The sequence below is a fragment of the Macrosteles quadrilineatus genome, unplaced genomic scaffold (genome assembly GCF_028750875.1).
Source record: "Macrosteles quadrilineatus isolate MER2022 unplaced genomic scaffold, UCM_ALF_1.0 Scaffold_2__2_contigs__length_208266976, whole genome shotgun sequence".
Classification (NCBI taxonomy): Eukaryota; Metazoa; Arthropoda; class Insecta; order Hemiptera; family Cicadellidae; genus Macrosteles; species Macrosteles quadrilineatus.
This window is the reverse complement of record NW_026542595.1, coordinates 200498018-200509739: the sequence shown is the minus strand read 5'-3', so window position 1 is coordinate 200509739 and position 11722 is coordinate 200498018. Positions and strand designations below refer to the sequence as shown.

The 11722-nt window shown below is 30.5% G+C and overlaps 1 protein-coding gene across 1 annotated transcript; it reads left to right on the top strand.

Moving 5' to 3' along the window:
- Nucleotides 1-6271: 6271 nt before the first annotated feature.
- Nucleotides 6272-9113, top strand: LOC128985268 (uncharacterized). The gene is made up of 3 exons (XM_054404659.1): nt 6272-6498; nt 7989-8201; nt 8883-9113. Exons 1-3 carry the CDS (start codon nt 6430-6432, stop codon nt 9111-9113), a joined length of 513 nt encoding a protein of 170 aa, XP_054260634.1. The 5' UTR covers nt 6272-6429.
- The last annotated feature ends 2609 nt before the right edge of the window (nt 9114-11722 follow it).

Below are 11722 nucleotides of genomic sequence, written 5' to 3'. Positions count from 1 at the left end.
TTTGATTAAATAATCTGTCGTCAAGAAAAACTAAACATACTGGAATCAAAAAGCTGTTGTAGTCATGTGTTTAATTTATCTAGACTGCATAAGTTATTAGTTTCCCTGATAGTATTATCTAGTTTCGGTCATTATCTACGTGATAGTACGTCATTCCTTAACAGTACATTAGTAGTTCCGATTACAACAAAAAAAAAATTATTAACGAGCTTTTAAATTGAATATTCTCTGTTTGCTGAACCGTTTGGTATTGAGTTTCTGAGAAACAGAGCATTATTTGGGTAATAATTTTTGCTGTTAAGCAAATTGTTTAAAATTGAAACCCATTATGCGTGGAGGCATATTTTAACTATAATTTTTAGTATCTATAAATTTTTACTTGTTACACATTGTGAATAATTTTTATGCAGTGTACTTCTAGTATAATATATTTTACATACTAAACATACTTAAAAGTTATGACAGTAGATAGTTAACTCAACCATGATGGATTTAAAATATTCTTTATATAAAGAAAAAAACATAAAAAAGGCCAAATTGTTATTAAATACCACGCATAAATACTCTGAATACTTAAAAATAAGGTTTTATTTTTTCCTAAGATTGCTTTTTGAAGTGGTAGTTGTTTACTATTCAGCTTTTTAATATAAACAACTTTGTTTATAGACTTGTCATAAAACAATTTTGGAATACAGATCATTTTTTTTTTTATTATAACATTCGTCATTAAATGTAAAAAATTTGAAAACTATTATTATATCCTGAAACACATCCTTAAAATACAAGGAAAAAACTCCAACTGTGAACTAGAACTTCTTTTGCAACCATGGGGGCAACCTCATTTTCTTCTGAATTTTTTATTTAAAATCCAATGATGATCTTGCTTACAAAAATGTAACACACTTATTAAAGACTATTTGCTCTTGGAAAGTCTTGGAAATAGAGATTTTAAATTATTTTTTTCAAACTTTAAATGAATAAAAAGGGAATTAAGTATATAAGTTGTCGTGTTACATGATTTATTAATAGGCCTACAACTTTTCAATTATACTGGTAAAACGGTAACCTACATACAATAACATACTCCGTGGTAAATTGTTAGTGTATTATGATCATTATGAAAAATGAAGGGTATTTTCTGTATTGGTAGAAATATTTTTTTAAATATTTTTCATTTAATAATTAAGTGTAAATCAACTATAGAATAATCGTTGTAGTTGGTTGCGTAGTCATGTTTGTATGTTTTTTTTATTTATTCATTCAATAAAAATATTCCGTAAAATAGTCCTTGGGGTTGTGGTAATATCATTTAGATAAAATATGTTAGTTATTTGGAGAGATTTGATCCTGGGACCTTAGGGACATAAGTCCCGCACTCTACCACTAAACCAGCTCGCTCCATTAAGTCATACTAAGTCATACTTAAGTCCATTGTACAGAAGTCCATGTGTACAGTTTAATGAGCAACATTTTCCTATTATGGAATCACAAATCAATAGATCGGCGAATTAATTATAATCCAATGGTAATATCATACTCAATTGCTTTTTTAATTGGGTAGGAGGAAGAACCCAAAAATGAAAATGCGCGGTTAAAAATTTTCTTTTGCAAAAAAGGGGTTTTTCAGAGTGTGGCAACGAACAAAACTGCAAATGTTTGCACTATAAAGATATTTTGTTATGCAAACATTCTCGATGCATTTGGAGAAGGTTTCGCAATATTTTGCGTCAGTTTAGTGGTGAACTTAACCACTGGTCCTCTTTTGGCAATTATAGGGTAGCAGATTTGCCAAGTGTTATATTTTTTACATAATGACCATTGTATATTACTGCTTATTGACCTGTAATATTTATTTGTAAGAGGGTTGTAAGTTATAAGGTTCTTGGCCATGGGTTTTCGCAGTAGATGCAGGCCTAAGGTAGTGTGCCTTTCAATGGAGTTGGTTCCTATGGAGTTTGTTTTTCGCCTTTTATTCGGAAGGAGGTATTTGTCATTGGTACTTTATCGAAATGAATACAATACGTACCTTAAACTTCCACGAACAACTTATCCTTACCATTGCCAGCTGATTCCCTTTTTGGTGTTGCAAGTTTTAAAATGCTGCAACATTATCGTTCGAAAAAGCTATTTTAAAACATCTTTGCCTTTTTGTTTGACACATGAAATTGGTGTTCAGTGCTTAGTTACTGCTGCACATAAAAAATATTTTGTCAATTGTTAATAACACCATTCAATAACTGTTATGTATCTACGCCATTTATTTGCTAATTAAGTATAATATAAAATTTACATACAGTGTAAAGTTAGTTAATAAAATTTTATAAAACGTGTGGTATTCATCATACTATAACACTCTGTTACATATTAGGATAAAACCCTTATTCCTCTTCTGCTTACATCTGACAGTAATTAGATTGCACTGCTAACACTATCACATACTGCAAGGGGGGAGAAAATCGTGGTAATATCATGTTACGAGCTCTTTATAGCCAGCCAACAGAACTTCCCTCCATTCTCCTCCCAGTGCATTATGTTCGATCCAGTTACGTTTTACACAACAAATTTGTATCCCTTTTTAAGCTGAAGAACAATTCTTTAACTGTAATGTGTTAATATGCATGAACAATTTATTTTTAAATTTAGTAACCTTAAAGAGTGATTTAATCTTCCCAGTATTTTCTTAAATGGTTGAAATGGTCAAATACATTAATTTAAAATACTAATTCTCACTTTCTCACATTCGGAAATTAATCTTAGAAAAAGTATTGTTTAAAATCAGAGGTAAACCAATAATACTATTCAATCGTAAAAATCTTGGATTCTGCATAGTTTTTAAAAGTTGCGTTTCTATAACTAACAGTATTTAATAACACTTTGACAATAATGCTAAACATCACAAGCATTTAAGATGTCCACCTTTTCATAGGACTTTTAGTGTGCTTTCTGAGAATTTTGGTGTTAGACTATATCATAACTTCTATTAAGTTGATTCAACTGTAAGAATTTGAACGCGTTCATGTGTTAATATGCTTCAAGAACTCCAGGCTCTGGTGTATTATGAAAAAATACGTCGATAAACTCTAGAAGGCCTATTAAGGGCAGCCCTACGATCCGTTCTCCATAATTTTACGTCACACTGGTATAAAATAGTATATTTCACAATTAAGGCGGAAAGTGGTTCTTTTATCCAAGAGTTATCCTCGAAAATAAGTGGAGGTTGAAAATGTAATTTTTGCACGTATATGAACCATACTGTGTGTCATACCACGCAATTATCTAAGCAAACTATGTACAGCACAAACATACTTTTTAACATGAAGATAAACTCTTAAAAGGACTTCTGCCTAGTTTTAAATTTTCTTATTGTGATCAGGAGCAGTTGAGTAAGGTATTTGATCAATTCGTATATTCCAATTGTGTTTTCATCCACTATGCTGTCGATGTATAGAATTATTGATGCATCAATAGTTTCCCTGAATTATTTGGGATTATTTCAATAAACTGTGTTTGCGTGTTATTCGACATAACCAAATCTAAATTCAGTCGACAACAATGCAACGATGAACTTCAGTTAAACACAATCAATTAAAACAGCGTTTCTTAACAACAACAATTGATAAAACCAATGTTTTTTATATATAACAACAGAAGTTATATCGAAAGTAATGAATTGCTTACAATCGAAGTTAAGAAGTTAGTACTGATGATTATACACTCTGTTGTGAGAAAACTATTTAGTTTGGTGAAACAGCCCTTGATGTTTGAAAATAACGTTAATTATAAAATTTAGAATCATTCAAAATGGGTAATTTAGTGAAATATTTAAAATTAAGATTTTACTAGTGTAGGTGATATAGAGACATCGTAACTAGCAATATATACTAAACATTTAACAAGTGGTTCATCTCTAACCCTTGCTGAATATTTGTTTCAATTAGGTAATATTACCTTCCTAATTTGTTTTTATTTGTGTTATATAATGTTAAGAAAGTTTTGTACAGTTTATCGTCAAAGAGTAAAATTTTCTTATATAGTATGTTTACTTCTAACAAGTCTGTTATATTAATTTAAATATTTGTCTAAGAAAACGTAATACTAGCTTTACAATCAATACATTTCTGAAAATTTTACAGTAACAAACACTTGCTAGACTAATATATTGTTCTATAGTATATTTATATGAAAGGTAACACAATCTGCAACTCTAGAGAAATCCAATCAGGTCCAAGTCTGTCCCAATTAATCGACCTACAACTCTACTAACATCCCAGATCAGCACTCAGTAAGAACATGGAGTTTTAACTCAACTTGCATATGTAATTTTTATATTGTAGAAACAAAACTGTGGAATGCTCATAAAAAAAATATTCATTGTTATTACAACATTGTTTATATTTCTTTGATACACAAATTATTTTATAAATGTCATCAAAAATTCCAACTTTTACCTATTAGGTTTGGTTTTGAAGGGGGAAAATTGCTCAGGTTAAGTTTTCTTAGCCTGAAATTACCAAAGAAAAAATTTTCGAGAATAAATCACGACCCATCATTTAAGTATTAAATAAATATTTCCTTATGAGTTACATAATACAATAGTTACCGGTATTAGGTACCTCACTGATGAAAAAAATTACGGGTTCTTGCTAAAAGCAATGGGGGCAATAACTAATTGCCGTGTATCATAAGGATGGTTTAGAAAGACATTATAAACTACAAAATAAATATTTAAACATACTGAAATTGAAAAATAAGGCATATTTCGGTTATTCAATAAATGTAAATGTTAATTATACTATATAATTATTCGTCCTGCTTAGTAGGATCAGACATCCAGACCATATAGTCGTCCTTGTCCGTCCCGACCGTGTCCGAGATGGGATCGCATACGCAAAGAACATCGTGTATGACGATCTCCTTCTCTAAACCTGATTTGACATCAGCAGTAGGCTAGGGGATCTGCTTTATCAAAACTCCCCGTCGTGACTTGACAACATCGGCAGTACGATAGGGGGCCTGCCTTATCAAAAGTCCCCGTTGTTGTATATATTTGTTCTTCTTTTTGTAGTTAGTTAAGTTGTTGTATATATTTCTTTTAGTTGTAAGTAAAGTTTACTAACTTGTACATTTGTAAATTATTGTAAATATGGTTCCGACGTTTCCTGGCCTCCCCGTGGCGGAACTGGATATGCCATTAAGTTTATGGCTAACCGACAGGGAAGCAATCGTTTATTACTTCATCTATTTTCATAAATATGTAAATAAATGTCTACTACAATATATTTATTTACTATAATACTATGATACTATTATCAACTTGTTAACTTTTCAATGTACATCAATCTACTTGTCTTATACAAAAGTTAATTAACTTGTAAATTTTTAAATAGTTACAAATATGGTTCCGACGTTTCCTGGCCTCCTCGTGGCGGAACTGGATATGCCTTGCAGTTTATGGCTAACCGACAGGGAAACAAACATTACTTAATCGATTTTAATTATTAAATCTATAAATATTTACCGCCATATATATTATCTTTTATAATATAATCTATTTACTTATTTTTATACTTTACTATTATCAACTTTACATCAATCTACATACTTACCAATCTACTTATCTTATACAAAACTTTACTATATTGTACATTTGCAAATATTTGTAAATATGGTTCCGACGTATCCTGGCCTCCTCGTGGCGGAACTGGATATGCCTTGCAGTTTATGGCTAACCGACAGGGAAATAAACATTAGGTACTTAATCTATTTTCATTAATAAATTTATAAATATTAACTACCATCTTTTTACTTGAAATACGATATGCGGAGAGTGCTTTCTAGACCACTTCTAGGTGTGCTACGGGCTTGAAATTTCCCCGGCTTCTTGGTGATGGCTTCCCACCCTTTCCTACATTTCTGAATGACGACTAACAGCTAGGGGGCCTGGGGGCGGGGCCCCCAGCGAGCCAAAGGCGAGTGTATTTTATAATCTCCTCCTAAATTTAAGATAGCGTACAAAGGAATAGATGCATTGCACATTTTTAATAGCCCTCAACTCTTTTGGCATCTTTAAATAATTTTGTATGAAATATCCTTCAAATTTGTTATAAAAGTATTCCTAATAGTAACGTACATAAAACAAACTGATAATATCAGTATAATTTTCAGACTAAAATAGATAGAAAATTGATTTACACAGTATACATAATGTACCACAATTGCACTCTGGCCTTGGAAATTCGTAACAGGCTTAAGATGTTAAACGTTTAATTTGGTATACTTCTCTTGAATTTGGAGATAACAGCAATTCTCTCCGGTGAACAAGTAGTCATAATTTCTGTCAAGACATTTATTGAGTACAAAACAGAACATAACGATAACAGCTATGGCGGATCATCCGACAAAACATCTGTGTGTACAGTCGACTCTGTTATGTACCGTAAGCAAGAAATGGCTTTCACCAGTATCATTGTCTTACTTGCTGTGTTCCACTTAAGCTGTGTAAGTATTCCGCATACAAACAAATGTTGTGTTTGTTACAAACTACCTATAGTTATTTTATACACAAAAATAATATTTTATTATAAATTGAAAAACATTGTAAATATGGTCAATAAGAAACATTGCAGTCTCTTTGTTTTACAACAAATGATTAATTGTTGTTTTGAAATCTAAACTAAAGCTTTAAAATAAATATAAACTATTTGGGACAAATAATTTTATCATTTTACTTGACTTTTGACTGTGTTATTCAAAACGTACTGTGATTTGTAAAATTTAGTTTCATAGAGAAACTGCTTTTGTTATTGAGAACTTACAAAGTTAATAAAAATAATTAAATTTTTAATATGCCAATTTATCTGGAAAACACCTGACGTTATATTGACCTTACTGTACTGAACATAAAAAAATAAACTTTCTTATAGTTACTAAGAACTAATACTTTAATAATGAGGATATGTAACAAACAAATAAAATATGAATTTTATTACTTACTACTTGGCAAACAATTGCCTTCTTATCGTAATTTGACTTATTACAATTATCTTTTAAGGGTTAAGTGCTTTGACATTTTGTTATCATAAGTAAAGTACATATATGCACTTATAAGTCTCAGATCTAGGACTTACCATGAAAAACGCGAAAAAAACTGAATATTTTTAGCACAGAATGAAATATCACAACAATATTATAAGATTTCAAAAATACTTTGTTCATGCACGATAAGGTAATTGTAGGGTATCGATATGATTTACAATATAATGGAATTACTTTAAACTATGCTTTTTGTATGCAACCGGGTGAACTCATTTACAGTTAGTCGTGTAAGCACATTAAGGGTTTAAGTATAAATACCCATTAAAAGTGCTTTTTAATCTTACATTAAATCCTATAAAAATAAAGTGTTATGAAGTAAATAATTAACCTATGTTTTAATTCGGTATATTTTAATCTGTGAAATCAAATTGAATTTGATTATTTTTTCGTAATTGTCTTTACGTAAGAGTCCAGAGAAAATCTTTTTTTATGTTGACACAATTTAGATTTTTGTTGAAGCTACTCAATCTATTAATTACTGTCTATTAACAAGGCTACTATCTAAATATTTCTTGTAAATGACACATGGCCTTGCAAACAATTGATACTACATTACAATAAAGGAAAGCTAGAGGAAAACGCTGATTACTCCTATCTAATTTATTTCAGCAGCTTGCGGGTTTAATTCAAGAAACAATTAGGTCCGTTTTGGTTTTTAAATAGGCATTAGTTCAATATAAAAATTGTTCATCCACAAGTCTGCAATATTCGAGAAAGTAACACTTATGCAGAACATCTTAAATTTTGTTGTAAAATATTGTAAACGTTTACAAAATGATATTAATTTTTTTTAAGAATTCTTTTTAAACTAAATATTATTTAACTGGTTTAACTTTGCATATTTTGATTATCCTGTGGAATCATACAGTTCAACAGCCTATTTGTGCCTCTAGGCGATCGTAGATACATATCATTACAAACAAAAGGAGACAGTAGATGCTAAAAATGAACTGGCCAACTATGCCTATGATAACTCCCAAGACGAATTTCTGAAGAAATACCCTGGGGACCGAGCTGAGGAATGTAAATCCCAGTTGAAAAAACAAAAGTGGTATGGATTTAAAAGTGTGTCCCTTCAAACTATGATGATTGGAAATGTGGGGCAGGTGAGCTTTTTGTTATTGTATTATAATGTTTATTTTTATTAAATAGCTTTAAGTTTGTCGATTAAATTGTTACTTAAAAACATAAAAAACACCTCAGAAGGACATCTTCATGCCTTGTTCATTGAATAACTTTAAGGTATTTATTTTATTTACATTTTATTTTATTTTACATAAAAGAAGGTATTTAGAAGGATTGAATGTAGTTGGCTATGAAAAGAGGAGGGATAAGATCACATTATAACTAGGTGTCTCACTTTCAAATATAATTAATTTGGTCCTGGTTTTCAATCAAATATGCTTTCATCGGAAGTATAAACATCTACTAGGTTCCGTAGGCTTTTTATAGGTTATTACTTGAGTAAAGGTATTAAATAATAACATTTGCTTACACAAAGCTCGTTCTAATAGTCATCAAGTAACCGTCGGTATGATCGTAGAATTTCTTAAATGTTTTAGATATGAAATATATATTGTCAAGTGTTGACACAACTGAAGAGGTAGGAAGGATTTACCACCAAATAACGATAATATTAAACATTTCCTATAGCAGTGTGTTTTTATCTCTTTAGTTTTTTTTTTATACAACATTTATCAAATCACAATAAAGTGTTTGGGTACGGAAGGTGAAAGATAATGGTAAATTATGATCTCGATTAAAGTTTAACTGAGTTAATCTTTCAGATCAAAAGTATTGACAAGGACTGGTACGATGCTGTGCAAACTTGCAAGGGAGATTCTTCATGTATTCAAGATAAAAACGACACTTGGAAAACAAAGTTAGATCAATTTGTGTGTTCAGCAAAAATAAAACTAGATGCAATGAAGCGTGGAAATCAGCTACGAGAAAAGCGCTTCATGGATTCATGTACTAATGACTGCGACAGCAGTCCGCAGGAATTAAATATGCGCTAATTAAAATGCAAAATTATATAATTTATAACTGCGCGTGTGCTTGTGAGATACATTTACTAAAGTAGAAATGTTTAAAACATATTAAATAATGTATAGTATTTCTGAATAAAAACCTCTTAGTGATTATACAATTTGTTTATATTGTACAGTAGTTTTAAATTTTACCAAACCTTTCGATTTTAAAATGTATAAATAAAGCTTTTATACGAAGCTTTCCTGATTGCCTAATATCATAATCACCTCACATGGGGAAAACCATACTAGAATGGCTAATCCTGTTAAATAAGTGTTTTTGTGGATGCAAACAAAGTCAAAAATGTTTTATTGTGACTGAAAGCCTGAATGACAAGTTTTGCTTAACATGTAAACAACGCACTGGAATATCCATCAATTCTCTATTGGAGTATTGTTGAAAAGGTTGTATGTTTAAAGGCAAAATAACACAAACATTTTTTAAAATCAAAATCTTAGTTAATTCTTGTTAAAGGAAGGACTATGTACCCAATAACTTCACTGTTTTAAGTCCTCGTAGGCGCATATATTATGCTGTGATATAGCTTAGTTGTTTAAATGCTCCGTACAAATCATGTGGAATTTTTTTATAAAATACAAGATGGACATGTTTTTCTCGTGTAAGTTACATCAATATAAAAAAAAAAAACACATATCATGCAGGATTATTACGGGGACATTTCATAAGTAATATCGGTTAGTGTAAATAGTTAGTAAATAAACTTAACGCATAACAGGATAATGATCAACAAAGAAAAGAAGCAAAATAACTACAATGCTATCCAATACTAAGGTTTTTATTTCCAGCTACCAGATGTTGCAGAAACTATAGGCAGTTTGTGAAGCCCGAATGAGGGTCGATTGGGGTAGACAGGGGTTGTTTTATTTTCTGAATACATTTTATGGTAATTCTTCTTTCTAATAAAGGTTTTTTGTACTAAAATTCCCATATTAGCAATGTATTTAATTGGGATAAATGGATTTTGTTATATTTTAGCAGGGCATTCTAAATTATGAAAATAATTTTGCACCTGTGCTAGTAACTAAAACTATAATCTAGGCTACGAATATACATAAAACATCTAAACAATCTATATACGCCCTGGTAACAAATCTTCATAAACTGGAGTTTTAGTTTGACCTTCAATTAATGTAATAATTGCAGTGCTCATTTAAAAGAGATAAAAGGCTATCCAAGGTAAAAGTAGGATTCGTTCATGATGAAAACAGCACCTAATTAAAATGTCTGGAAAACTTACCAAGCAGACAATTGGAAAATCTTTGCTAAGCGGAGAACCCTTTGTTATAAGTAAGACTCTTTTCAGCTTTGATGTTTGGTGCAACAAAGTGCTTTGGGGTTCAACAAATGTATTGGGAAGTAAATTAAAATGATATAGTAGAAAAATATGCAAGTCAATTTAATAAAGTTTCCAGTTACACACAGTATATTTTTAGGTAAATAAAAAAATATACGAGTGATATTTTATAATTGGTGGTGGCTTATAATAATTTTATTTGAAAACACACACAAACTTACGATATTGAACTAAGTAACACAATGTTTGAGTTTTAGATGAATTATCACCAAAATTGGTAAAAATTTGGATTGTCAGAATCCCTTAAAAAATTATGAATCATGCAATATGCATATGATTTATGCAATTCTAGTCCTTCAGCAATATGGGTTAAACAATATTATCGTCTGCTGACCGCATATGGTACTCTATATATAGAATATCAATCGAAGTTGAACCTATGTCACATAATACTTTAAATTAATACATCTTAGCGGATATAACATAAGGGGTACGCGCAATTCTGTAGAAAACGTTTCCATTCAAAATACTCAAAATAATTCGGTTAGTGTTAAAGAGATAACAAATTATTATTGGTTGACATGCAAATAACGTAATGTGGAAGTATTTATTTCAACAGAGTAAGGCCACTGAAGTCCTTTTTCGCAAGTCAAAAGCTACCTACTTTAGTGCTTACTTTCAATTTTAACCAAGTCGAACACTTATGACATTAAAATGTTTACAAGGAAGATTTGCTTTACCCTAATCATTTTTAGCTACGCATTTGAGTGCAGGACTTCGGTCCCTGATGTTCAAAACCCAATAAATCAACAATGGATTTTATATAAGTGATATTGCTACAAGCCCGAGGGCCAATCTGAAGTAATGTAAAAAACAATCCTAGGCTCGTGCCTAGCGTCCTAGAATAAACTACGGATTTACACAAACTACATTGAATATCATATTACGGAGTGCAGCAGGGAAGAAAAAAAAATTATTTTATTTTTATTTATTTATTTCACTTTTCTAATATGCAGGTCCTTTGTGTCCCGCAACGCTCACAGCCCAATGTAAGAAACACAAGAATAAATGAATAAATAAATAAATGATGAATAAATGATTTTATTTCCATCAAAAAATTACATGGTATGGACACTTATAATATTGAAAATATAACTGACCACTTTATCAATTTTGTGTGGTCAGTAGAAAAAAGTATAATAATCTAAAATAAACATTAAATCAGCCTAGCTCAACTTAAAAAATTACACCTGCTCTTTGTGATGTTTGACAATCCTTTTC

Bases quoted from the DNA above. Each gene is read 5' to 3' on its own strand.
- LOC128985268 (XM_054404659.1), top strand. From the start codon at position 6,430: ATGTACCGTAAGCAAGAAATGGCTTTCACCAGTATCATTGTCTTACTT. The intron at 6,499-7,988 runs GTAAGTATTCCG...TTGTGCCTCTAG, and splicing joins CTGTGTTCCACTTAAGCTGT to GCGATCGTAGATACATATCA. The intron at 8,202-8,882 runs GTGAGCTTTTTG...TTAATCTTTCAG, and splicing joins TGATTGGAAATGTGGGGCAG to ATCAAAAGTATTGACAAGGA.